At 45.1% G+C, this 23,316-nt stretch overlaps 1 protein-coding gene across 1 annotated transcript in view; it reads left to right on the top strand.

The window, feature by feature from the left end:
• Positions 1-23,316, top strand: part of B4GALNT4 (beta-1,4-N-acetyl-galactosaminyltransferase 4) — a 202,267-nt gene that overhangs the window by 133,842 nt on the left and 45,109 nt on the right. Inside the window, exons 3-7 of the mRNA XM_063117037.1 lie at positions 3,331-3,441; positions 11,856-11,951; positions 12,475-12,565; positions 13,762-13,862; positions 19,622-19,689. Of these exons, the coding sequence (XP_062973107.1) occupies positions 3,331-3,441; positions 11,856-11,951; positions 12,475-12,565; positions 13,762-13,862; positions 19,622-19,689 (467 nt within the window). The remainder of the gene's footprint in view (positions 1-3,330; positions 3,442-11,855; positions 11,952-12,474; positions 12,566-13,761; positions 13,863-19,621; positions 19,690-23,316) is intronic.

Genomic DNA, 23,316 nt, shown 5'->3' on the forward strand with positions numbered 1-23,316 from the left:
TTAAAGATACAGGAGCCCTGTCCTCCTTTCCATGTGGTCAGCCTTTTTTATGCATAAATATCAAATGTGCACCTTTGTGCTGTCCCTTGACTTCAGAATGGCTGTTGTTTGTTTTCCCTCATGAGCCACATTTGATCAAGTCAGGTTCTCTTCACTCTTGCCCTGAAGCCCTGCTCCTGAGCTTGGGATTTCTGGCTCTAGCTCTACACGTTTCCATTTGACTTGACTCTGGCCTGATTCACACATAATGCTAATCTATGGTTTATTTAACCCATAGTTTGTTGCCCTTCCCCAGGGTTTATCTGGCAGACAGTTAAACAAACCGTGGTTTGTTTTCTCAATCCGTGGGTTGTTCGTTTCTGCCCTTTTCCCACTCATTCCTTGTATTCCAAATGCCTTTGCAGCACTATAGTATAGTCATATAAAGTGGCTGGGTTCTCCCCCCCCCCGCCTTTTTTTTTTCTTTTTTACTGCTCCTGCCCACCTCCTCTCTAGCCTGGCAAAAGAATTCATGAACAACCCACAGTTCTGAGTTCACACTTAATGATAACCCATGGTTTAAACAAACAAGAGTTCACACAGATCCTCTTTCTGGTTTGTTTGTGGTTAACGATGGTTCACTTATCATGATAACTCAGAATTCAACAACAAAAATCACGGGTTAGCGTTATGTGTGAACCAGTCCTGTATGTTGTGAAGTTCAGAAAGAAGCATTTTAGATGCATTATGAAACAGGATAGGGTGCAAAGTGTCCAGTTGAGAGGGTGATGGAACTCTTGCAAAGTACGGTATTTTCAGAAACAACTCTAGTAGGAATGCTATCAAGGCTGTAACAGCCTTCTCCAACCTGGTGCCTTCCAGATGTATTAGACTACAACTCCCATCTTCCACAGCCCCACCAATGCTGTATATCCATCCCTTGTTCTAGGCATTCCCTCCAACAAATGTGAGAATTGCAAAAAACAACAACAAAACCTTGAAGCTGAATCCCAAACATATTTACTTGGAAGTATGAATTTTCTTCCAAATATGTAAGCTTAGGATCACAGCCATATCACACAAGCTTAACCATGTTTACTCAGAAATACATCCCACTAGTCTCAATAGGATTTACTCCCAAATTTGTGTGCATAGCCTTGCACCTGCAGGCTGAAAACATAACATTTTGGAGTAGTGAGTCCAATATGGAAAACGCCCTCACTCTGTTGAGTCCAACCATAGCTTTCCTCTCCATCTTGAGCTCTTGGGTTCTGTAAGTGCATAGCAGAAGCTGAGTTTGTGCTGTGCAGAATTGCTGATAGCCTGGGATGTCACCATGAACACCCCCACAACCAAAAATCCTAGGGCAGTTTCACATTTATTTATTTTTCCTCTTATTAATAAAGTAATGGATGCATGTATAAATGCATACTAGACCTACTTGTGGCACTTGGAAACATGCTTTAGAAATGGGCAGCCCATCCAAAGCATGGGGGAGGGGCCAGACTCAACACAGAACCAGCATTCATTTTGCTGGTATGTAGATCTGTAATTCAAACCGTGAAGGTAGGAGGAAGCATTCCCACATCTGAGGAACAGGCAGGCATGGGCTCTCTTTTGATATTAGCTCTGTCTTATACCCTCTTTTTCCAGTATGTGATACTTGATCCTAACTGCTCCCAGGTGACTATGAAAAGAAGGACTAGTCCAGTGGCCAATCCACCCCACAAATACAGTTTGTTTATAACACTCCCCGTCTGCTTTGGCACCAGATGGTAAATGGCTGATTGAATCTTCCTTGGTCCCTGTATTTTGAATCTGAAAAGGGATTGTTTAGCTTGGCTAAGAGGAGACATGATAGAGGTGTACAGAATGATGTTTGGTGTGGAGAATGTGGATAGGGAGACATTTTCCTTCCTCTCTCATGATATTAGAACCCCGGGGTCATCCCATAAAACTGACTGGTGGGAGATTCAAGACAGATAAAAGGAAGTACTTCTTCACACAGTGCATAGTTAAACTATGGAACTCACTACCACGAGATGTGATGATGGCCACCAATTTGGTTGGCTTTAAAAAGGGGTTGGATAAAGGGGTTGATAGCCTTCCCTGGAGGGGAAGGCTATCAATGGCCACAAGTCTTGATGGCTATGGGCTACCTCCAATAGCAGAGGAAGTCAGCCTGTATAAACCAGGTTGCTGAGGAACATGGTGGTGGTGAGGAACTGTTGCACCCGTGTCCTGCTTGTGGGTCCCTGGTCGACAGCTGGTTGGCCACTGTGTGAACAGAATGCTGAACTCGATAGACCCTTGATCTGATCCAGCATCAGGGCACTTCTTATATTCTTATGAAGCAAAAGGCCAAGTGAGACTGGAGATCTAGCTGCACAAAATAGTAATTATCAAACTAGATACAGAGCAGCACTTCTTCTAAAGCCCAAAGTCTACGTTACATGCCACCACATGTAATGGTACCCTATCTCCCCTCCCCTTGTTAATAAGAAAAAAGTGCTTTGGGGAGGGACAATTGGGAGTGGGGGAGGGAGGTACTTAATCCTTTCTCTGCCTATCCTTTTTTAATCTCTACCCTTTCCCCAGTAATATGTAGCTTACCCCACCCACTGCTCCCTCAATTCATTGAATACAATGATAGATATAGATATATACCACACATACATCTACATATAAACAATGCCCTTATTGCACACCATTATACTCTCCTAATATATCATGGGAGGAAAAAGGGAATTTAAAACACTGCTTAGCACAATGACCATTATAACCTCCCATTTGTTGCATTTTGATCATCATGCTCATCTCATATGTGGGAGCAATAAGGATCATGTATCACATGTTGGAAATAGAGGATATAAGACAGAGCTAAGAAAGAAAGAGAGCCCGTCCCTGTTCCTCAGTTGTGGGAAAGTACCTTGGTGCAGCAGAACCTGTGGCAATCTTAAGAGTGTTCCGATCATATGGCCATGTAGTAATTGTATTCTTCTTTTCTTTGTCTAGATATGACTCCCCACCCCACCCGCCCTTCCTGTCCCAACATACTGGGCTGGGATAATTTTAATTAGTTACACTATTCTACTTTGGATAGGGGGATGTGTTCTATTTGACGTTTATAGATGAAGTGATATAGTGGGTGTTGGGATGACTTCAGTGAATTCCCAACAATTTACTGCAGTAGATAATTGATCCTGTCAAGTGGAGAGCATGTTGTTCTGGCAAAGGCTAATAATAGCAATGACATTAGTATTCTCTGTATTGTTCTCTCACCTTGAACCTTTATGGGATATATCCCCTTTATTAGTGCTGCATTTGTGATTGTTCTTCTTCTTCTTCCAGGTAGAAGAGCAAGGGGTTGATGGATGGTTTTCAAAAAGACGTGGCTTTGACAGAGCTGGAAGACCTCCCAAACCAAACATAACCAGACATGTGCTGCCATGGAACGAACAGGTAAGCTGGACAAGCCACATCTGCAAGAAAGGAAGGTCATCTGCAAGGGATAAAGTTTCAGGCAGAGCATTTGGAAAGCAATACTAGGTGTTCACTGATTGGTTGTGCACAGAGATGAGATCATGGGGCATTTTGGACACAATTCAGTAGGCTAGCCTCCCCCAACCTGGTGCCCTCCAGATGTTTTGGGCTTCAACTCCCATCAGCCCCAGCCAGTATGGCCAGTAGTCAGGAATCCTGGAAATTGTAGTTCAAAATATCTATAGGGTACCAGATTGGGGAAGGCTGTACAAGGCGGTCTTCTTGTTTACATTGCAGTGAAATGGATGAGAAGTATGGAAGAGCAATGTTCTCATTCATTTCAGGGATGGTTTCAAAGAACAATTTCACAATTGATTTTTGTCCTTTGATTTCGGTTCTACTTTGCCCCCACCCCCACCCAAACAGTGCAACTACCAAGGATGCTTTAAATCGGGTGGGCAACTGTGGGAGGTCTGGAGAGCTTTTTTGCCCCCTGCCTCTGTGGGCCGCAAACACTCCTCTCCCCACACCTGTTTAGAAAAGCAGCTTCAGAGTGTCAAAGAGATCAACATTAGCGTGCTTGCCAGGCAAATGTGTCACTTTTGGCACTTTGTAGCTACTACAGATGACATTTTTTTAAAAAAAGCCTAAAATTCAAGGGGTAGAGGGGGCCATGTGTGGTCCACTGCCGCATGTCGCCCACTGCTGTTTTAAATAGAGGAGGTCCTGTCTAAGGACAGGAGACATGTTTGGATGATCCATCGGGTCCACTCACATCTTATGTTTTTATGGAACTTTAAAACTTAATCTCAGTCCACTGTGAAACAGTTCTCTACTCATGGACAGTATTTGAACCCTTCCTGAACTTCATGCTCAGAATGGTTGAATGCAGGTCTTCGTTCTTGATGGAGAGGACTTTTCAGAAACCCACAATTAGCCCAGGCATCCAAGGCAGCTCAGAGATCAGTTAGCATTTTATCCATCCCGCTCCATCATCTTTGGTCCAGCCCACTTCCCGCTGATCCCCCAGCAGAGTTCTATTATACTTGGTTTGGGGGTAAAGCCCAGGACTGCAGCCCAGATAGCTGGATGCTGGTGTCCAGGCACCTGCCTGCTTAATGAACTCATGCATTATTCAGCCAGCATTTGGGCTGCGACCATGACAGGCACAGGGAAGCCCCTGGAGAAGTGGCGCTGTGGCGGAGAAGCACGGCTGTTAGCAGAATGCGTTCAGATGGCTGGGAGAGGAGTGGGAGGGGTGGCGCTGAGCGATGCTCAAGGGAGAAGGAAGCAGTTTGATCACAGAGCCAGACCTGGGAGTTGCATCACAAATGAGCAAATCCTACAGATCAGTAAGCACCATCAGCAACTGGGCAGAAGAAGCCTGGGACACGCTGCAGCGCATAATAGGCTTTGTTCATTGATTTGTCAAGTGCTTAGGTCTCATTATCTGTGAGGTTTCGCAGGAGGCTCGTCAGCATCCCACAGTGGCTTTGTGCAAAGTAACAAGCCCGACGTACACGACACCTATTGAAGAATCGGTCCTAGAACATTTAGCTCCTGTTTCCGAAGAGGAGAGGCTTCCCTGGTGCCTATGGGGAATGTATTTTACTAAAGATTGGTGCAATGCATGCTGATGGGGCTACAAGATAGCTTTGCGGGCAGGGAGGTGGGGTGATCCTCACCTTGATATCCTTCCCAGCAGTTTCTTTTGTCCCCAGATCCTCCGCTCGTATGGATTAGTTAAGCACCGTGGACTTTACTGAAGCAACCCATCTGTACTGGCTGATGATCCAACCCCCCATTTGAAGCGTCACAGTAATGCCTAGAGAGTAGCAGCCGAGATGTGCCGGGTTGTAATTCTCAGACTTGAATCTGGGAAGCAGGCCAGGCCATTAATCACTGCTTGGATGAGGACTGTGTTGTGATTACAAGAGGAAGAGGAAGATTAAGAGAGGAGAGGTCCCCTGTCAGCATCCCAGAAGGATGCAGATTCAGGAGTCACTATCGACGGCTCACGTCTTACTCCCTTAATGATGAAAGACTTCCTAGATCTGCCTGCCCTGCCAGCTTCCATAACTATAAAGGCACATGGTTTTGACACTCCGCATCAGGTGCCAGAATGTTTGGAATCAAACGTTAGGCATCCTGTGCTGCAAAGGGGAGAGATGGGTGACAACAGCAGCTCTCTTTGTGCCAGGAGTATGTTGCACGGCTAGGAAAGGACTCTCCAACAGGGCCAGCACAAGGCGCTTTGCTGCCTGAGGCAGTAAAGATGGTGCCTCTTCCCCCACCCTCACCCATTCCATGTACCAAAGATGCCTGGAACAGCAACTGAATTTTACTTCAATACTGGTGACAGGACGAGCCTCTACCGGACTTGAGGTCAGCAGTCTAGCTGAAGCAACACAGGTCACAAGGCCCATACAGCAGTGTCCTCACTGCCACTGTCTGCTCCCTACCTTATTGTAGGGCTGGCTCTGCTCTCCGACCAGACCCAGCCCTATACACAGACTGGGCTTAGGATACTTAAAGAAACACTTCTGTCCACACTGACTGCAAAGTAGGAGGCCCTGCTTTGTCTCTCTTTGCCTTTTGAGGCAAAAGTGGTTACCACAAGGAGCGGGACCTCCTCTGAGTTGGCACCAACCCCCTGGAACCCCCCTCACACAAAAAAACCTCAAAGTTCACTATGATTTTTAAGAAGCTGCTCAAGACCTTTCTATTCCAGGCATTTGGGGCTGCCGACTCATTTAATTTGATTATACTGTTTTATGATGCTGTTGTTACCTATGAGGCACTGGGTCTTATTTTTGTAGTGGGATTTTTAGATGTCTTAATTGTTGAACCATTCTTTGGGGAGGCTTTGTATGCTTTATTGTTGTAAGTTGCCTTGAGGAGTTATCATGGGCAAATGGGTGGCTTAGAAATTTTAAATGAAAAAGTGACAGAATGAGAGGGCTGCTACAGAGAACTTCAGTTCATATGGTCACACATTCCGGGAGTTGTCGGCCTTTTTTCTGTCTAAACGTGTGTAGGACTGCACCTGTAGATGCTGAAGTATGAACTCGCTCTCTGTCGCTACCTTGGATGTGGGCCTTCATTCCACCTTCTGTAAATGGATGCCAAAACAGTGTGAGCTGGGATATTGATGCCTGCAGATGGTGCTGTGCCATAGGCCATACCAAAAGTGTAGCTTATCTATTCCACCACCAATGGCTTGGAACATACTTTGAATAACAAAGGGCCATTTCTGATGTCAACATTTCTTGCTCATGTGATGCTGCAGACATTAACGAGGCATACATACGTGCCTGTCCATGATAGAGTTCGCCTTCACAGGGTGTACCACCTGAGTAGCCACATAGAGGACCGCTTATTTGAAAGAATCTGCATGTCAAATTCCCCTTGTCTCTACAAAGCCAGCATGTCACAAAGTATGATTCTTGTACTAGTTTTCTCCCTGAGATCCTCTGCAGGGCACCTGAACTCATAAATATGTGTTCCAAGTTTGTGTTTCCTTAAGCAAGCTGGCTTACTCATGAGCACATTTAATTGTAACGAAGGGCCCCAGCCTTCATTTTCAAACAGCAGACTGGAGCAACTACCTCATAGGGGACTTACTCCTGAATGAATTCCACAGCCTGCCATTTCTCGTTCATTGTATCTCCTTAAAAATTCCTGCATTTTACTTTGCACATGAGTACTTCAAAAGTGCAAAGAGAAGCACAGGATATCAGAGCTTGACCAGAGGCAAAGCACTGTGTTTTCTCAAACCAGCTTAGTCTAGAAAATACAAGCCCTTGACCTGATGCAAGTTTGGCATCCAAAATGGAAACCTTTCCATTCGAAAATGGCAGCAGCCTTGCTAATGTAATGCAAGTATATTCATTATACCACCATGTTCTGTGAATCAGTCTCATGTTTTGTTACGCCCTGCAGAAAGGATGACCAATAGTAATAATGAAAGAATAAGTATATTGCATATCTGGTCAATTAATTAGGTGATTGTGCTTGACCAATAGAATAAATCTCAGAGGGTTGAAGAAATAATGAAGAAGAAATTAAGAAATAATGAGGCAAAGGTTTTGGCAGGAAAAAGCAGCCTGCTAGAACTGGGACATATCTTCACTGCATATCTTCACTTTAACCAGTTAAAGTGCCGCAGTGAAGTTGGGGATTATAGATCTGTGGGTGGGCTAGGATTCTCTGGCAGTATATTCTCAGCATCCAAACAAATCTAACATTCCCATAGGTCTTTAAGAATTGCAATAAGAATTAAACAGTTTTAAAACCAACTTATGTTTATAGTGTACCGGTTTCTGGTTTGATATAGCAATATTTATTTATTTATTGTATTTTTAAACATCTCAATAAACAAAGTTCTCCAGGTGTTGTTCAATACATTAAAAATAATACAAACATTAATAGAAAAAAATAAAAACATAGCAGAATAAAATCAAGACTTTATTAAAAGCAGCAAAAGATAAAACCGTTCCAGCGTACAAAACCAAAGTAAAACCAGCAGCAGAACAAAGTACTAAAAGCACTAAAACAGTTCTTAAAATGTATGGGAGAATAAAAGGGTCTTCACCTGGCACCAAAAAGACCATAACGTAGGTGCCAGGTGAGCCTTTTTGGGGAGAGCATCTCATAGGCATGGCACCACCATTGAAAAGACTCTCTCTCTCTCTCTCTCTCTCTCTCTCTCTCTCTCTCTCTCTCTGTCGTGGCCACCCGCCTCACCGCATTTGGTAGGGCCTCTTAATGTCCAGGTAGGTACATAAGGGGAGACAGGTTCCTTCAGGTAACCTGGACTCAAGCCATTTAGGGCTTAAAGGTCAAAAACAGCACTCTGAATTGGGCTTGGAAATGGACTGACAGCCAGTGCTGATGAAGAAGTACTGGCATAAATATGATCACTCCAGCCAGTTCCAATTAGCAGTCAAGCACACTATTTTGAACTAACTAAAATTTCTGGACTGCTTTCAAAGGCATCCCCATGTATCAAGTATTGCAATGATCCAACTGAAAGCTTACCAGTTGATGAATAACTGTCGGAAGGCTATTTTTGTCCAGACGGGGTTATATTTGGTATATTAGCCTAGGCTGATAAAAGGTGCTCTGAGCCACTGAGGCCATTGTACTTCTAGTGACAATGATGAATCTAAGAGCAACCCCTGACTATGAACCTCCTCCTTAGCTGATAATCACACCATACCATCTGTGTTGATCAGGGTTCCTAAGGATGAATAGTAACTAGTCCATACCACTTAACTACGAAAATAAGCCTGCCCACTTTCAGCTGTCTAATGAATGTTTTCCATTCCCCAAACTACCCCTACCAACAATACCATTCTAATTGAAATAATAGGCCTGATCCAGGTGACATGTCTGCCCGATTAAGTGGTATTCAACCTGTTCTGGAGGGGGTTGCACTCTCCCTAAACAGGTTGAATACCACTTAATCGGGCAGACATGTCACCTGGATCAGGCCTATTATTTCAATTAGAATGGTATTGTTGGTAGTTTGGGGAATGGAAAACATTCATTAGACAGCTGAAAGTGGGCAGGCTTATTTTTGTAGTTAAGTGGTATGGACTAGTTACTATACATCCTTAGGAACCTTGATCAACACAGATGGTATGGTGTGATTATCAGCTAAGCTTAGTAGCAATACTGGCACAGTTTTTGATCAAACATAGCTACAGTCAATGTGTGGCTGTTATTTATAGAAGAAGACCATGACCATTGCAAGTTCCAGATGAAATTCTAGGTGTGAGCAATTAAGAGCTGGATAGTTTGAAGCTGGAGAAAGGTAATACTGGGAAAGAGGGCTTCCTTTCTGATTTTTAAATCAGATTATGCCTAGCCAGGAAACATCTACCTAACTTTTTGCTGCAGTTAAGGACCTTAGCATTGATCCATGTCGCCAAATACTATCCTTGACCCAGCTTCTGTTGTGCTGATTCCATCATAGGTGTGTACACAATGCAGGATGTCTAAGGAGTTAACAACAACATGCTTTAATGGAAGTATGATGTCCTTCATTGCACTGGACCAGACCTCAGCTCAGGCCATAGGCAGGAGTCTCAGCATTCAATTCCATAGAATCATAGAATAGCAGAGTTGGAAGGGGCCTACAAGGCCATCGAGTCCAACCCCCTGCTCAATGCAAGAATCCACCCTAAAGCATCCCTGACAGATGCTTGTCCAGCTGCCTCTTGAATGCCTCTAGTGTGGGGAAGCCCACAACCTCCCTAGGTAACTGATTCCATTGTCGTACTGCTCTAACAGTCAGGAAGTTTTTCCTGATGTCCAGCTGGAATCTGGTTTCCTTTAACTTGAGCCCGTTATTCAAATCTGGTTTCCTTTAACTTGAGCCCATTATTCCGTGTCCTGCACTCTGGGAGGATCGAGAAGAGATCCTGGCCCTCCTCTGTGTGACAACCTTTTAAGTATTTGAAGAGTGCTATCATGTCTCCCCTCAATCTTCTCTTCTCCAGGCTAAACATGCCCAGTTCTTTCAGTCTCTCTTCATAGGGCTTTGTTTCCAGACCCCTGATCATCCTGGTTGCCCTCCTCTGAACACGCTCCAGCTTGTCTGCATCCTTCTTGAATTGTGGAGCCCAGAACTGGACGCAATACTCTAGATGAGGCCTAACCAGGGCCGAATAGAGAGGAACCAGTACCTCACGTGATTTGGAAGCTATACTTCTATTAATGAAGCCCAAAATAGCATTTGCCTTTCTTGCAGCCATATCGCACTGTTGGCTCATATTCAGCTTGCAATCTACAACAATTCCAAGATCCTTCTCGTTTGTAGTATTGCTGAGCCAAGTATCCCCCATCTTGTAACTGTGCATTTGGTTTCTATTCCCTAAATGTAGAACTTGGCATTTATCCCTATTAAATTTCATCCTGTTGTTTTCAGCCCAGCACTCCAGCCTATCAAGATCACTTTGAAGTTTGTTTCTGTCTTCCAGGGTATTAGCTATCCCACCCAATTTGGTGTCATCTGCAAATTTGATAAGCGTTCCCTGCACCTCCTCATCCAAATCATTAATAAAAATGTTGAAGAGCACTGGGCCCAGGACTGAGCCCTGCGGTACCCTACTCGTTGCCTCTCCCCAGTTTGAGAAGGTTCCATTGATAAGTCCGATTCTGTAGCCAACTGTGAATCCACCTAATAGTTGTTCCATCTAGCCCACTTTTAGCTTGTTTGTTAATCAGAATGTCATGTGGTACTTTGTCAAAAGCTTTGCTGAAGTCAAGATATATGACGTCCACAGCATTCCCACAGTCCACAAGGGAGGTTACCTTATCAAAAAATGATAAGGTAATAACTTTCCCAAAGTTAAAGATAACAAAGTTAAAGATAACTTCCCCAAAGTGGTACAAAGCTAGAATTCTTTGCCACCACCAGTGCATTTCTCAGTGTCTGCCTGACTGGCTGGTGTTCCGCCTGATCTTGCGCGCGCACACACACACACACACACACACACACACACACCCCTAAGGATCAGATTCCTAGTTTGAGAGTGCTCTTAGATCCAGCATTGTCACTGGAGACACAAATGGCCTCCATGAATGAGAGCTTAGGCCAATATACTATAACTCTTATCTGAACAGGGATAGCTTTGCTACCAAAATCTATGCTCTGGTAGAAACTTCAGTTAATCCAAAATAGGGCAGCAAGGATGTTATTTGGGACTGGGTGATATGCTCATATTATGCCAGTGCTTTGTGACCTGCACTGGCTTCCAAGACATTTCCAAGCGCAATTCAAATTGCTGGTATTAACCTAAATGGCTTGAGCCAAAGTTACCTGGAGGAGCAACTCCTCCCATATATACACACCTGGACCCTAAGTTCATCTCCTGAGACCCTTCTCCAGGTATCCCCACTGTCAAAGTGAGGCAGATGGCAACTAGAGAGAGGGTCTGTCCAGTGGTGGCACCCAGATAATGAAATACCCTCCCCAGAGAGGCTCACCTGTTGCCTTCATGATGGTCTTTTTGGTACCTATTGAAACCCTTTTTATTTTCCCAGGCTTTTTTGTCTTTGAGTTTGAAAACATGTTTGTACTTTTTTTAAAAGATCCATGCACTGCTGCTATCCTCTGCTGTGAGATGTACTTGATTTTATTCTTTGGCCATTTTAGACTTTATATTGTTTTATTATATTTATGTGTGTTATGGCTTTACCTTTACCTTGTGTGAACCACCCAGAGAGTTTCCACTATTGGGCAATATTGGAATTAAGTAAATAAATAAAATAAACATGTAAAGTATGGATGACTGATATGCCCACTTCTTTATACGCACTTGTACATGCATGTGTGCATACGTACACTAAAGCAATGACCAGAATGCTGCCATTTTGTTCTGCAGTACAAAGGAAAAGCAAATCTGCACGTATTTGAAGACTGGTGTGGAGGAGCTGTAGGACATCTAAGGGAGAACCTGCATTTCCCCCTCTATCCTCATGTGAGTACAAACGCTTCTGCAAGATGAAGATGCCATTTCCTGCACAAATTCCAGGAAGGCAATTTCTGTTTATCTCCCTGTACAGTAAATGTTTCTAGTCAGTATTTCACTGAATTTGCAATTTGCTAATGAAATCAACAAGTGGAATTCCTTCCACTGATTGCAGCTGACTGGTATGGTATCCCATGCCTATGATCACGTCTGCGGTCATGGATTCAGACTACTCTTGGAACCTCTCACTAAATCAGAAGCTGAGATAGGAAGTTACTCCCATGTCAGCATGGCTTCCTTGCACACCTTTAGTGGGTGCGTCACTCTGAAGGCTCATGGAACCTCTGAATGGACGCCTGAAAGAGACACTGAGTGGGAGGGGGAATTTGAAGAGGAGGCTTGGTGTAGATAAAATAGTCTCTGCTTTCGGAGGTGCAAGCATGTGCCCAAGATGTTTAGGCAGTGTTTGCCCAACCCCTGTGTTGTGGAAAGTTGCACGCAAACACTCTTCCCCTTCCCTTCTGGTCCTTAGACCCGCACAACAGTGAAGAAGTTGGCCGTGTCGCCCAAGTGGAAAAACTACGGGCTACGTATATTTGGGTACATTCATCCTTTCAAAGACGGTGAGTAGAATTACCACCTCCTAACTCTGCCTCCAAGGGTTGTGCTTCAAAGATTCATTGCTGAGGTCCCTCTTACTTCCTTTGGGCAGGGATATCACTGTCCTCCCAGAAACCCCCATGTGGTTCCCCCTTCACAATGGAAGATACTAGGCAGCTGCAGAGGGAGCCAGTCTCTGGCAGGAATTACTGTGTAGCAAAAGTTGCTCCTTACTGCCTTCCCTAAGTCAGAAGGGTTAATGCCTTCAGAAAGGCTCAGTTGACTGTCCCTGTCTGGAGTGATCATATGAGAAAACAGTCTCTTCTGTTCACTTTTTAAAATAACCAAGCATCACTCCAGATACGCTGAGACCCACAACACTGAAGGACACTTGTGATTTGCAAAGATGCATCCAAGGCAGCCATGCACACATAGGAAACACTTCACCAGCATAGGAAACATTTTTTACTTTCAATCCACCTTCCTGTTCTTACATGATTCTACTGTCCCTCTCAAAGCAAAGTAATTATGCTTTTGTGGTTGTTGTTTTTATTAAGAACCAGAGGTGGCTTTTGATGCCATAGAAATAGAGGAAGACGAATGCAGATAAGCTGGAGGGAGTTCAGAGGAGGGCAACAAGGATGATCAGGGCTTTGAAAACAAAGCCCTATGAGGAGAGACTGAAAGAACTGGGCATGTTTAGCCTGGAGAAGCAAAGGCTGAGAGGAAACGTGATAACACTCTTCAAATACTTGAAAGGTTGTCTCACAGAGGAGGGCCAGGATCTCTTCTTGATCATCCCATAGTGCAGGACACAGAATAATGGGCTCAAGTTACAGGAAGCCAGATTCCGGCTGGACATTCGGAAAAACTTCCTGACTGTTAGAGCAGTACAACAATGGAACCAGTTACCTAGGGAAGTAGTGGGCTCTCCTACACTAGAGGCCTTCAAGGTGCAGCTGGGCAGCCATCTGTCAGGGATGCTTTAAGGTGGATTCTGCATTAAGCAGGGGGTTGGACTCGATGGCCTTATATGCCCCTTCCAACTCTACTATTCTATGATATGATTCTAAGACCAACATGCACTTTTGCTTGTTTGCCAAGGTGCATGTTTTAAAGAAGTGTAAAAAGCAATTGCTTAAAACAGGAAATGTTAGCAGTAAAAATGGTCGCCAATCTCATGTGTTGCTTTCTCCTCCCCCCCCCTTTTGTCTTGTAGGGGACTTCCAGTTTTCAGTAGCTTCAGATGATAACTCTGAATTTTGGCTCAGCTCCGATGAGACTCCAGCCAATGCACGTCTGGTGGCATTTGTGGGCAAGGTGGGCATCGACCATCACACGTTCTCTTAGCACTGTATCAGGAAGACCAATAGCAGTGGCATCGTGGCATCTTTCTGTGGATAGATGCTATTCTTGCAGTCTTCTTCCAGGCAATGCCATCTGGCATCCTCTCCCTGGTTCCTTGCTGGGATAGTTAAATGTAAATGGAACCAATAGTATTGCCATTGGGAGCCATATAAACCTTGAGCCAACTCAGCTGTGATCCTTGCATCTGGAGGCTGCATAATTAAAACCTGGATCTGTTACACAAATATGTGTGTATATGAGTCTGTTCCAAATGCTATCATGTTGTGATAGTGATATTTTATGCTAAAAACTCTTTTTTCTGCAGCTGCGGCTCACAACCTGAGCCAACCTGGTTTGCTCACTAACATGTGCAGGTTATGTGCAGATTTGGTGGCTATTTCTCCAGTTTGCTCGGAATGGAAGGTAAAGCTCTTATTTCTGTATTGGGTGCAGAGAGAGCCTGTTCACAGATCGGTTAGAGAATAAAGAAATTATGGGAGCAAAGGAGACCTTTTTGCCATATAAAGGAGGGGATGGCTTTTGCAGATTGATGGCTGGCAAAAGGGTTTGGATTTAAAACCTTTAAGCTTGGATCATACGATAAAACGCTTAGCTCGGCTAGGAAGAAGTGGACTAAGAACTACAGCCAGGTACTAATGAAAATAGCATCAGGTAGACAGTTCAGCAGTTTCTCAAAAGTCCCTTTCAGTCTTCCCTCTGGTATGCTGCCTTCAAAATGCTTGAAAGCTGCTCAGCAAGTGTTCCTTCACCTATGTTGCCTGCAATCCCCTCTGGTTTTGCTCTGGGGCTTGGACTTTTTGAATGCCTTCCTGGGCTGTATATAGACAGAGCAATGGAGATAATGGATAGAGAGAGAACTGATGAAGTTACTCAGGCTGTTTTGATTTCTAAGACCTTAGTGCTCTTTTGCCATTCAGCAAAATCTACTTCTTTGACAGTGACAGCAGTGTCTGATAGGGGCCTCAGGCTATCCCTTGCTCAGTATTAGTGGTGCACTTGTGTTTAATGCTAACAGCACGCTGGAGGTGATGAAGAATCAGCAAAAGACGGCTGGGTTATATCTTTGTAACAATTCTTCCTAGTCCAGTGGGGGCTGCATATATTACAAATGCCTGTGTGCAGTGCGCATAATGAATCTGACCGATCACCTGTTTCATCAGGCTGAGCTGCTGGGTTGTTGGATCTTACTCTTAGCCCCACCTACTCACAAATAGGGGTTGTCTTTGTAAAATGTTGGAAGGTATATTTTAGGACTTATAGGTAATAGGCATTGAGAGAACTATTTTCCACATTATGCTTTAAAAATACATCCCCCCTTTTCCAGATGCACGAACTTAAATCTGATTTGAACTCAGGACCTCTCTCAGACAAATTTGATGACAGTGCTCCTAGATCAGGGGTAGACAACCTTATACTCCTCAATGGTATTGGACTACAACTCTCATAAGGCACAGAAAGCATGGCCAGTGGTCAAGAGTCTTGGGAGTTGGTCCCAAACATCCAGAGGACATCAGGCTACCTGCCCTGCCCTAGAACAATAGGCTTTAGGCCCAAAAACTCATGCCAGTGGCATGTCTAAAACTAGGACTAATAATGTCTAAAGCTAGTGGTGCAGTGCTACTTAAAGAGATATTTATTATTTATTTATTTATTTAAAACATTTTTTATCCCGCCCTATTATTATTATTATTATTATTATTAATTTATTTATATAGCACCATCAATGTACATGGTGCTGTACAGATTATACACAGTAAATAGCAAGACCCTGCCGCATAGGCTTACAATCTAATAAAGTTGCAGTAAACAATAAGGAGGGAAAGAGAATGCAAACAGGCACAGGGAAGTGTAAACAGGCACCGGGTAGGGTGAAGCTAACAGTATAGGGTCAGAACAAACTCAATATTTAAAAGCTATAGGGAAAAGAAAAGTTTTTAGCTGAGTTTTAAAAGCTGTGATTGAGTTGGTAGTTCTCAAGTGTTCTGGAAGAGCGTTCCAGGCGTAAGGGGCAGCAGAAGAAAAAGGACGAAGCCGAGTAAGGGAAGTGGAGGTCCTTGGGCAGGCGAGAAGCATGGCATCAGAAGAGCGGAGAGCACGAGCGGGGGAATAGTGTGAGATGAGAGAGGAGAGATAGGCAGGAGCTAGACCGTGAAAAGCTTTGAAGGTCAACAGGAGAAGTTTATATTGGCTTCTGGAGTGAATTGGGAGCCAATGAAGAGATTTCAGAAGTGGAGTGACCTGGTCAGAGCGGCGGGCCAAGAAGATGATCTTAGCGGCAGAGTGGTGGACAGAGACCAGCGGACTGATGTGAGACGAAGGAAGGCCAGAGAGAAGAAGGTTGCAGTAGTCCAACCGAGAGATAACCAGTGCGTGAACGAGAGTCTTGGCAGAAGAGACAGACAAAAATGGTCGAATCCTGGCAATATTATACAGGAAGAAACGACAGGATTTAGCTACTGCCTCGATATGAGGAATAAAGGAGAGCGAGGAATCAAATATAAAGCCGAGACTACGAGCTTCCTTGACCGGAGAGAGCGTGACATCGTTGACAGTAAGAGAGAATGAGAGGTGAGGAGAAGGTTTAGGAGGAAAAACAAGCAGTTCAGTTTTTGCCATATTAAGTTTCAAACGACAATGAAGCAGCCAGGCTGAGATATCTGAAAGACATGCTGAGATACGATCGTGAACATCAGGAGAGAGTTCTGGAGATGAGAGGTATAATTGTGTATCATCGGCATACAGGTGATATTGGAGGCCATGAGATTGAATAAGCTTACCCAAGGGCAGCATGTATAGAGAAAACAACAACGGGCCAAGCACCGAGCCTTGCGGAACCCCTACTGAAAGGGGAAAAGAGGAGGACGAGCTGCCGTTAGCCGACACGCTGAAAGAGCGACCCGCTAGATAGGAGGCGAACCAGTTATAGACAGAGCCACAAAATCCGAGGTCATGGAGTCCAAGGTCATGGAGGGAATCTAAGAGAAGAAGAGAAGCCCTATATCATTAGGATTTCAGGGTGGTGTACAGATAAAAGCATACAGTATAAAACAATAAATATACACAGCTAAAAACAAATTAAACCATGAATCAAGTTAGAACAATATATAATTTAAAACAGTAAAAATTAAAACAGTTAAAAGAATGTGCTATCTTAGCGAATTTAACCATTTAAGGCTCCATTAAAAAGCCATATTTTTACTTGGCGTCAAAATGAAATCAGTGTTGGCGCCAGTCGAGCCTCCAAGGGGAGGGTGCCACAACAGAGAAAGCCCTCTCCCTTGTCCCATCGTAGTGTACGTGATGCGCTGGTGGGATGCGGAGAAGGGCATACAGAATTTCACACACACACACACACACACACACACACACCTTGCAGCTGCCATTTCCCTTTCCACACTCTCCCTACCCCACCCCCAATGTTTTTCTTACAGCCAAGTTCAGTTCTGGTTTCAGAACCAGGGAGGGAGGGATTGTGGAAGATGGATTGTGGGTGTGTGAGTGGAGGGGAATGGAGGAATTGGCCCCCATACACACACACACACACACACAGAGTCCTGCGTAGCCCTTGGCACTTTGCATTCTCACACCCACAGCTTAATGTGTGGTTAGGTCAGACTCACCTCTGAAGACATTGACCTGCTACGTATTTTGAGCCTGCCTTCTCCTTATTGCCACAGTGCTGTCACTTCTTCCAGGTCCTTTGCTATTTGTACCAAAAGAAATGACAATCCAAACTTTCATGGCTGACTGCTTTAGTCCAGAATCCTCAAGGGAGCGGCTCCCTGTCCAGTTGGAGTGGCACGTCTTGGGTCCTTTTGCTCAATAAAGAGGAGAAGAGAAGTAGAGAGGAGGGGCTGTTTAAGCCCTTCCTGCCATTTGACCCAAATGCTGTTTGTTTTCCTACCAGCAAAGGAAAAGATAGAAGGCACATTGTTTTCCCTGGAAAGAAAGAAACAGCCCAGGCTGGATGATTCTGAGTGAGGAGGTGCCGGGATGGGAAAAGGTTAAGATGCACCTCCCTTGCTGCTCTTTCACCCCTATTCAGGGCCTCATAAGGATGCAATCCTGTGCATATTTGGAAAGAAAAAGTCCTACAGCTCCCAGAATTTGACAGCCAGCATGGCTGGCTGAAGAATGCTGAAAATTGCAGGAGGTTTCTCTCTCCCCCCCCCCCCCCGCCCTGTCTAAACCTGCATAAGGCTGCACTCCAAATCTGCTTTTCATTTTTTTAGAAAAAGGGAAAGGGTAGGGAGAACCATTGGGAGAATGAAACATGCAACTATGTATAATGTATGGATTGTCTTTCAGACATTAGGAAGCAGATACTCACTAGGAACTCACTCAATGACTATGCAGAGCATCTATATTTCGCTGTGAAATTGTAAAGATTTCCCATCTGTTCTCTCTTTCTATGGACTTTTTCAATGCCAATCCCAATATTCTTCAAAGGCTGCCTCTGAGATACCTGAAAATGTTGGCACCATCAGGCTACGCCAAATAGATTTGTAGTCTGCAGTGAGACTCTAAAGATCAGGGTTTTGCCGTGTCAAGATTGTATTTTTTCCCCTTGCTGCCTTCACATTTTGGCTTTTCTGCTAACAAATAAAAGTCAACAAAATTACATCCTCCATTATGGCAAAATTTTCAACATGCACAGCCAAGAAATGCAATGCTGCCAGTCCCAGGACCACTGTAGCTCACTCCCTCTATGTATTTGCAATGAAAGCATAAAGGCCAATGCTATATCTCATGCAGTTACAATGGGAAAGAGTTGCAGCCCCGTGGGGCTGTGGCAACTCCATTATAGAGCTGTCTAGTCATGGAGACCCCACTGGGAACAAAGCTTCCCTTTCTTACATTAAGTAACTCGGAGGCAACCTCTTGCAAGGAATTCTTGTTTCATCCAGCAGCCCAGTTCTTGTCCAGCTGATACTAATTTCCATTGAGATTGTTAGGAAACCTGAAGGCAGAATCCAATCAGGCCCTGACACCCCTGCCGATTCTCTTGCGCTCCGCAGAGTCTGTTCTGCAAGCGGTGTGTCTCTTGTGAGCCGCAGCTTGCAATTCATTTGTGCAAGTGGGACCCACTGTTAGCACAACAGAGATTTCCTGGAAGAAGCCCTGAGACAAGTGGAAATGCTCATTTCTCAATTGGGACAGGTTAATGGAGCTTCCTTATGCGAGCTCCGCCCACCTGCCCTGTTCTGGAAACTAGTGTTTTTGTTCGTTTTCCCGGAAATGCTGTGCCTCCGTTCTGTGAGCAGGAGGTGCCGCTTGCAAATGGGAATCAGCAGGGGCATAAGCAGCACCCCATTGGAGTCTGCCCTCCATTATTAAATATGTCCACTAGGGATGCCACAAGAGCCCGCAGGGTGTGTGTGCGGAGTCCAACAGACTCCCCTGTGCTCGTCTTGCCGGAACCTGCTCACTAAGCCCTGGGGTGCTCACAGACCCGCTCCTTGAGTGCCCTACAGCTTGATGAGAGCCCAACGGAGCATTCATGCCTGTAATGTTGCGTAAATGGCCTCTTCACAGCCGTCATTTATGTAATCTTCCCTTCCCGAAAATGCCCAAGCCTCCATTGTTGCGCAAAATGGCAGCTTAGTAAGCGGACGGATTTTCTTTACTTTTGTTGGGGGGTGGGATTTGATTTGCCCTTGTCAAACGCTGCATTTGGTACCCGTATTCATGCCCTTTCTGTTTTCCTCTAGCTGGGCTCTGAGTGGACTGCCCCAGGAGAGTTCACAAAATTCAGCTCGCAAGTCTCCAAGCCAATCCGGTAGGTATTGCTGCCACTTCCATCATAACAACTGACAGAGCAATCCTAAACATGGTGTGTGTGTGTGTGTGTGTGTGTGTGTGTGTGTGTGTGCGCGCAGAGAAGAGTTCCATGGCGTACAGTCTACCACATCCAAAGCCCTGCCAATACACCACAACCAGGGCAGGAGGTAGTGGAGCAGCTTTTCCCTTCCGGCAGATCTTTTTATCTCCTGCCATTGAATGGGAGGGCAAATGACTAAGCCAGACTCAGGCTGGCACCATTCAGGACTGGGGGGGGGGGGAGCTTTCAATACAGCAGATCCATGATCCCCTGCAGCATCCCCTGTGTGGCCCCCTTTCAATGATAGGAACACTGGTGGAGCTTTCTGCAGGCGTACTGGCGGCCTCTAGACCGAATGTGGTACCTGCTGGTAGAGGGGCACTTCCATGCCATCCTAACCTCCTTCAGCCAGCCTCCAGCAGGTGGGGCTAGGATAGGATTTCTCTGTTATCTCACTCCCTTTCCAGGTTTTCTTATAGCCTTCCACCAGAGCAAGCGTTAGCTTATGGGGAAAAGAAGTATGTACAGTGTAATTAGCAACCCGATCTAGTCAAGAAATCATCTCTCTTTTATTAGAAGATTTTTCAACCTTTTGTGACCTATAAAACAGGTTGGTTTGCCATAGCTATAAGGAAACTCTGGGTCTGGGCGAAAGAAATGGGAAAGACCCGGGTAGTCCTTGTAGAGGACGCCTAATCAGATAATAGAGCTTTTTAGTATAAGTTATGATTTTATATATTTTACCCATTACAGTAAAAGGTACTGGTGACTTGCTTAAGGCCACACAATGAGTTCTTGGCAGATGGTGAACTTTGAACCCAGGCCTCCCAACTCCAAGGCCACCTCTATCCTTTGGGGAAGCTTAAGTTGGCAAACAGATAATTCTTCCTGTAAACTTGTTCCTTTAATAGTCCTTTCCTCGTTCCTTCCTTCTCCCATTCCACCATTCCCTCCCATCCTCCAACGTCTTTGTCCTTTTTCCAGGCATGTCAGGTTGAAGCTACTTTCTGTCTGGATTTGGAGTCTGTCAACCCCCCTCCCATCGCTGGGCCTCCTTTTTGACACAGCTCTGGATGGAGCTGGCAGCTCGCTTCTGGCCTGTCTCTGCCTGCTCTGTCAATTCACTGTCAAGCAAGACCTTCCTTGGTGCTTTGCAGCAGTGTTCTTTCCTTTCCACTCTGCATCCCTGTTCTGTTTTCACTGTTTTCTATTACGTGATGCTGTAATCATAGCATTTCAGAGTTGGAATGGACCTTGTAGGTTACCTAGGCCAACCCCTTGGTCAATGCAGGATCTACAATGCAGGATGAAACTACAATATCCCTGTCAGATGGCCATTTAGTCTTTGCATGAAGAAGGCATACCTCCAAAACAACTCAAGGCAGTCTTTTCTGCTGTTAAACAGCTGCTACCGTTAGAAAGTTTCTCCTAATGCGTAGCCAAAATTTGGTTCCTTGGAATTTCCATCCATCAGTTCTAGTCCTGCCCCCTGGAGCAACAGAGAAGACATCTGTTCCGTCTTCCGCATGACAGCCCTATCATGTCCCCCCTTAAGACGTTGGTTCTCATGCAGTAAATGATTGGGCCAGTGCTCTTTTCACACATGAAGACCCCTTTGTCCTTCACCAATGAGGTTTATTCAGCGCATAGCTTCAGTGTTGTAAACAGTGTCTGACAGTGGTATTCAAGTCGGCCATTGAGAATGATTGCTCTGGGTTATGAACCGCTCCCTCCCTGGTGGTGGCCTGTGGCCTGTTGTCATGTGCCCTGTATACATATATTTGTGGGCACCTTTTGGCATAGCCTCTTGTTTCTCTTTGATATATCCCGTGCCATGCCCTGAGTCTGGCAGAAGGACAACTGCGAAGAACAGGGCATGCAGAGTTCTCTTGCTAGGGTCAGGACATGAAGAGCTCCCAAATAATAGTGACGATGCGTGCTGAATGCTTATTGCTTCTCCCAGCTGCTGGAGGAAAGAAATGAGGGAAGCCATCCAAATGCAAAGAAAGGAGTATGAATGGGCAAACACCTGCCCAACTCACCACTGGGCATATGGGCAGATTTCCAGCTTGAATGTCATCGTGCTGGTGCCTCCGCAAAGCTAATAAACGAGGTTTTTCTCCCTGTCTTTTCAGCGAGATACCAGAACTTGAAGCAGTGAGCTTGTTCATAACTAACTGCTACATGCTGGGAAATCTTTTGCCTTCTTAATAGAGGTGCTCAGCACTTCAGTCAATGAATCCAGAGAGCTCTGTCCTGTACACCTATGTGTGGCATTTCAAGACACAGGATGTGGCTAAGGGTAGTTTGGTATCCCATTTCGGCTTGAAAAACCAATGGGTTTAACTATTTCCCCCACACACACTGGTTTCTTTGAAATAGGCAACATCAACACCTCATATGGAGCCCTGGAATTTGGTGCAATCAAATCCCATCTGTTTTCTGGGTTCGTTTCCCCCCACCCTCCCTATATGCCCCATTCTGCTGAGTAGCCATAATGTGCGCTGTAGGTTCTCAAGTCAGGAACAGACTCCGCAGAGTGGTGCTTTTGCGGCATGATTTGAGAAATGGGAATTACGCTTGATTCACACAACCCTTTTCTCCCACAGCAAGGTGACCTTTTTAAAAATAAAATAAAAAAGTTATCGCACGGAGGATACATACATACAACCACGCCTTGCCAATCATTCAGTGTGTATTTGGAAGACTATTAAAGAGTTCTGAACCCAGATATGTCTTTTACCTGAATGTATGTCATTCGTTTAAGACATTGTTCCTTTTTGGTATCTTACAGTCACAAAAATTTTCGTAATTGGGGGATGGGGTTGGCTAACTGCATGCTTCCAAAATGGGGGTAACCATGGCACTATATGAGGATCATGCAGAAAGAGGAGCAAAGTAAAGGAGTGTATTTGTGGGGACAGGGACCGCGGGGAAGATGGGTCAGGGCAGTTTTTTTCATTTGACTGGTGTGGTGCTTCCATCTTGTGGGGAGCAGCAGCAATAATGTTGGAAATGAACTGTGAAGAGTAGAAATGTCCAACTGGAAAATGTAGGCTGCATCCAGTGTCCCCCCCCCCTCAAACTGCCCCCCCCCCCCGCTCACACACACTGGGAAGGCTGTGGAGCAGCTGAGCCAAGATGCAAAGTGTTGAACCTGAGCATTGGAAAGCCTGAGAGTCACACAAGGCTTCTGCATTGGCCAGCTCCTTCTCCTAACACTGAAGTCAGACAGGGTGAGGGCAGCTAGCTGGCCAGCTCAGAACCAGCATCCATCTCTCTCTCTCTCTCTCTTTCTCTTTTTCTCTCTCTATCTCCAATGTGCTGCATTCCAGCAGAGCCCAAGTGCGCAGCAGCATGCCTGAACGTCCTACCTTTGTAATCCTGAAGAAAGGGATACCCCAGTGGCCTCTGCAATAGCATACAACCTTATGGAGCTTCTTTCTACAGCAGGGGTGGGGAATTTGTGGTCCTCCAGATGTTGCTGGACTCCCATCAGCCCCAGCCAACCTGGCCAATGGTCAAGAATGGTGGCAGTTCCAGTCCAACAACAGGTTCCCCACCCTTGCTCTAGAGCAAACTTCC

This window comes from Elgaria multicarinata, chromosome 2 (assembly GCF_023053635.1).
Source record: "Elgaria multicarinata webbii isolate HBS135686 ecotype San Diego chromosome 2, rElgMul1.1.pri, whole genome shotgun sequence".
Classification (NCBI taxonomy): Eukaryota; Metazoa; Chordata; class Lepidosauria; order Squamata; family Anguidae; genus Elgaria; species Elgaria multicarinata.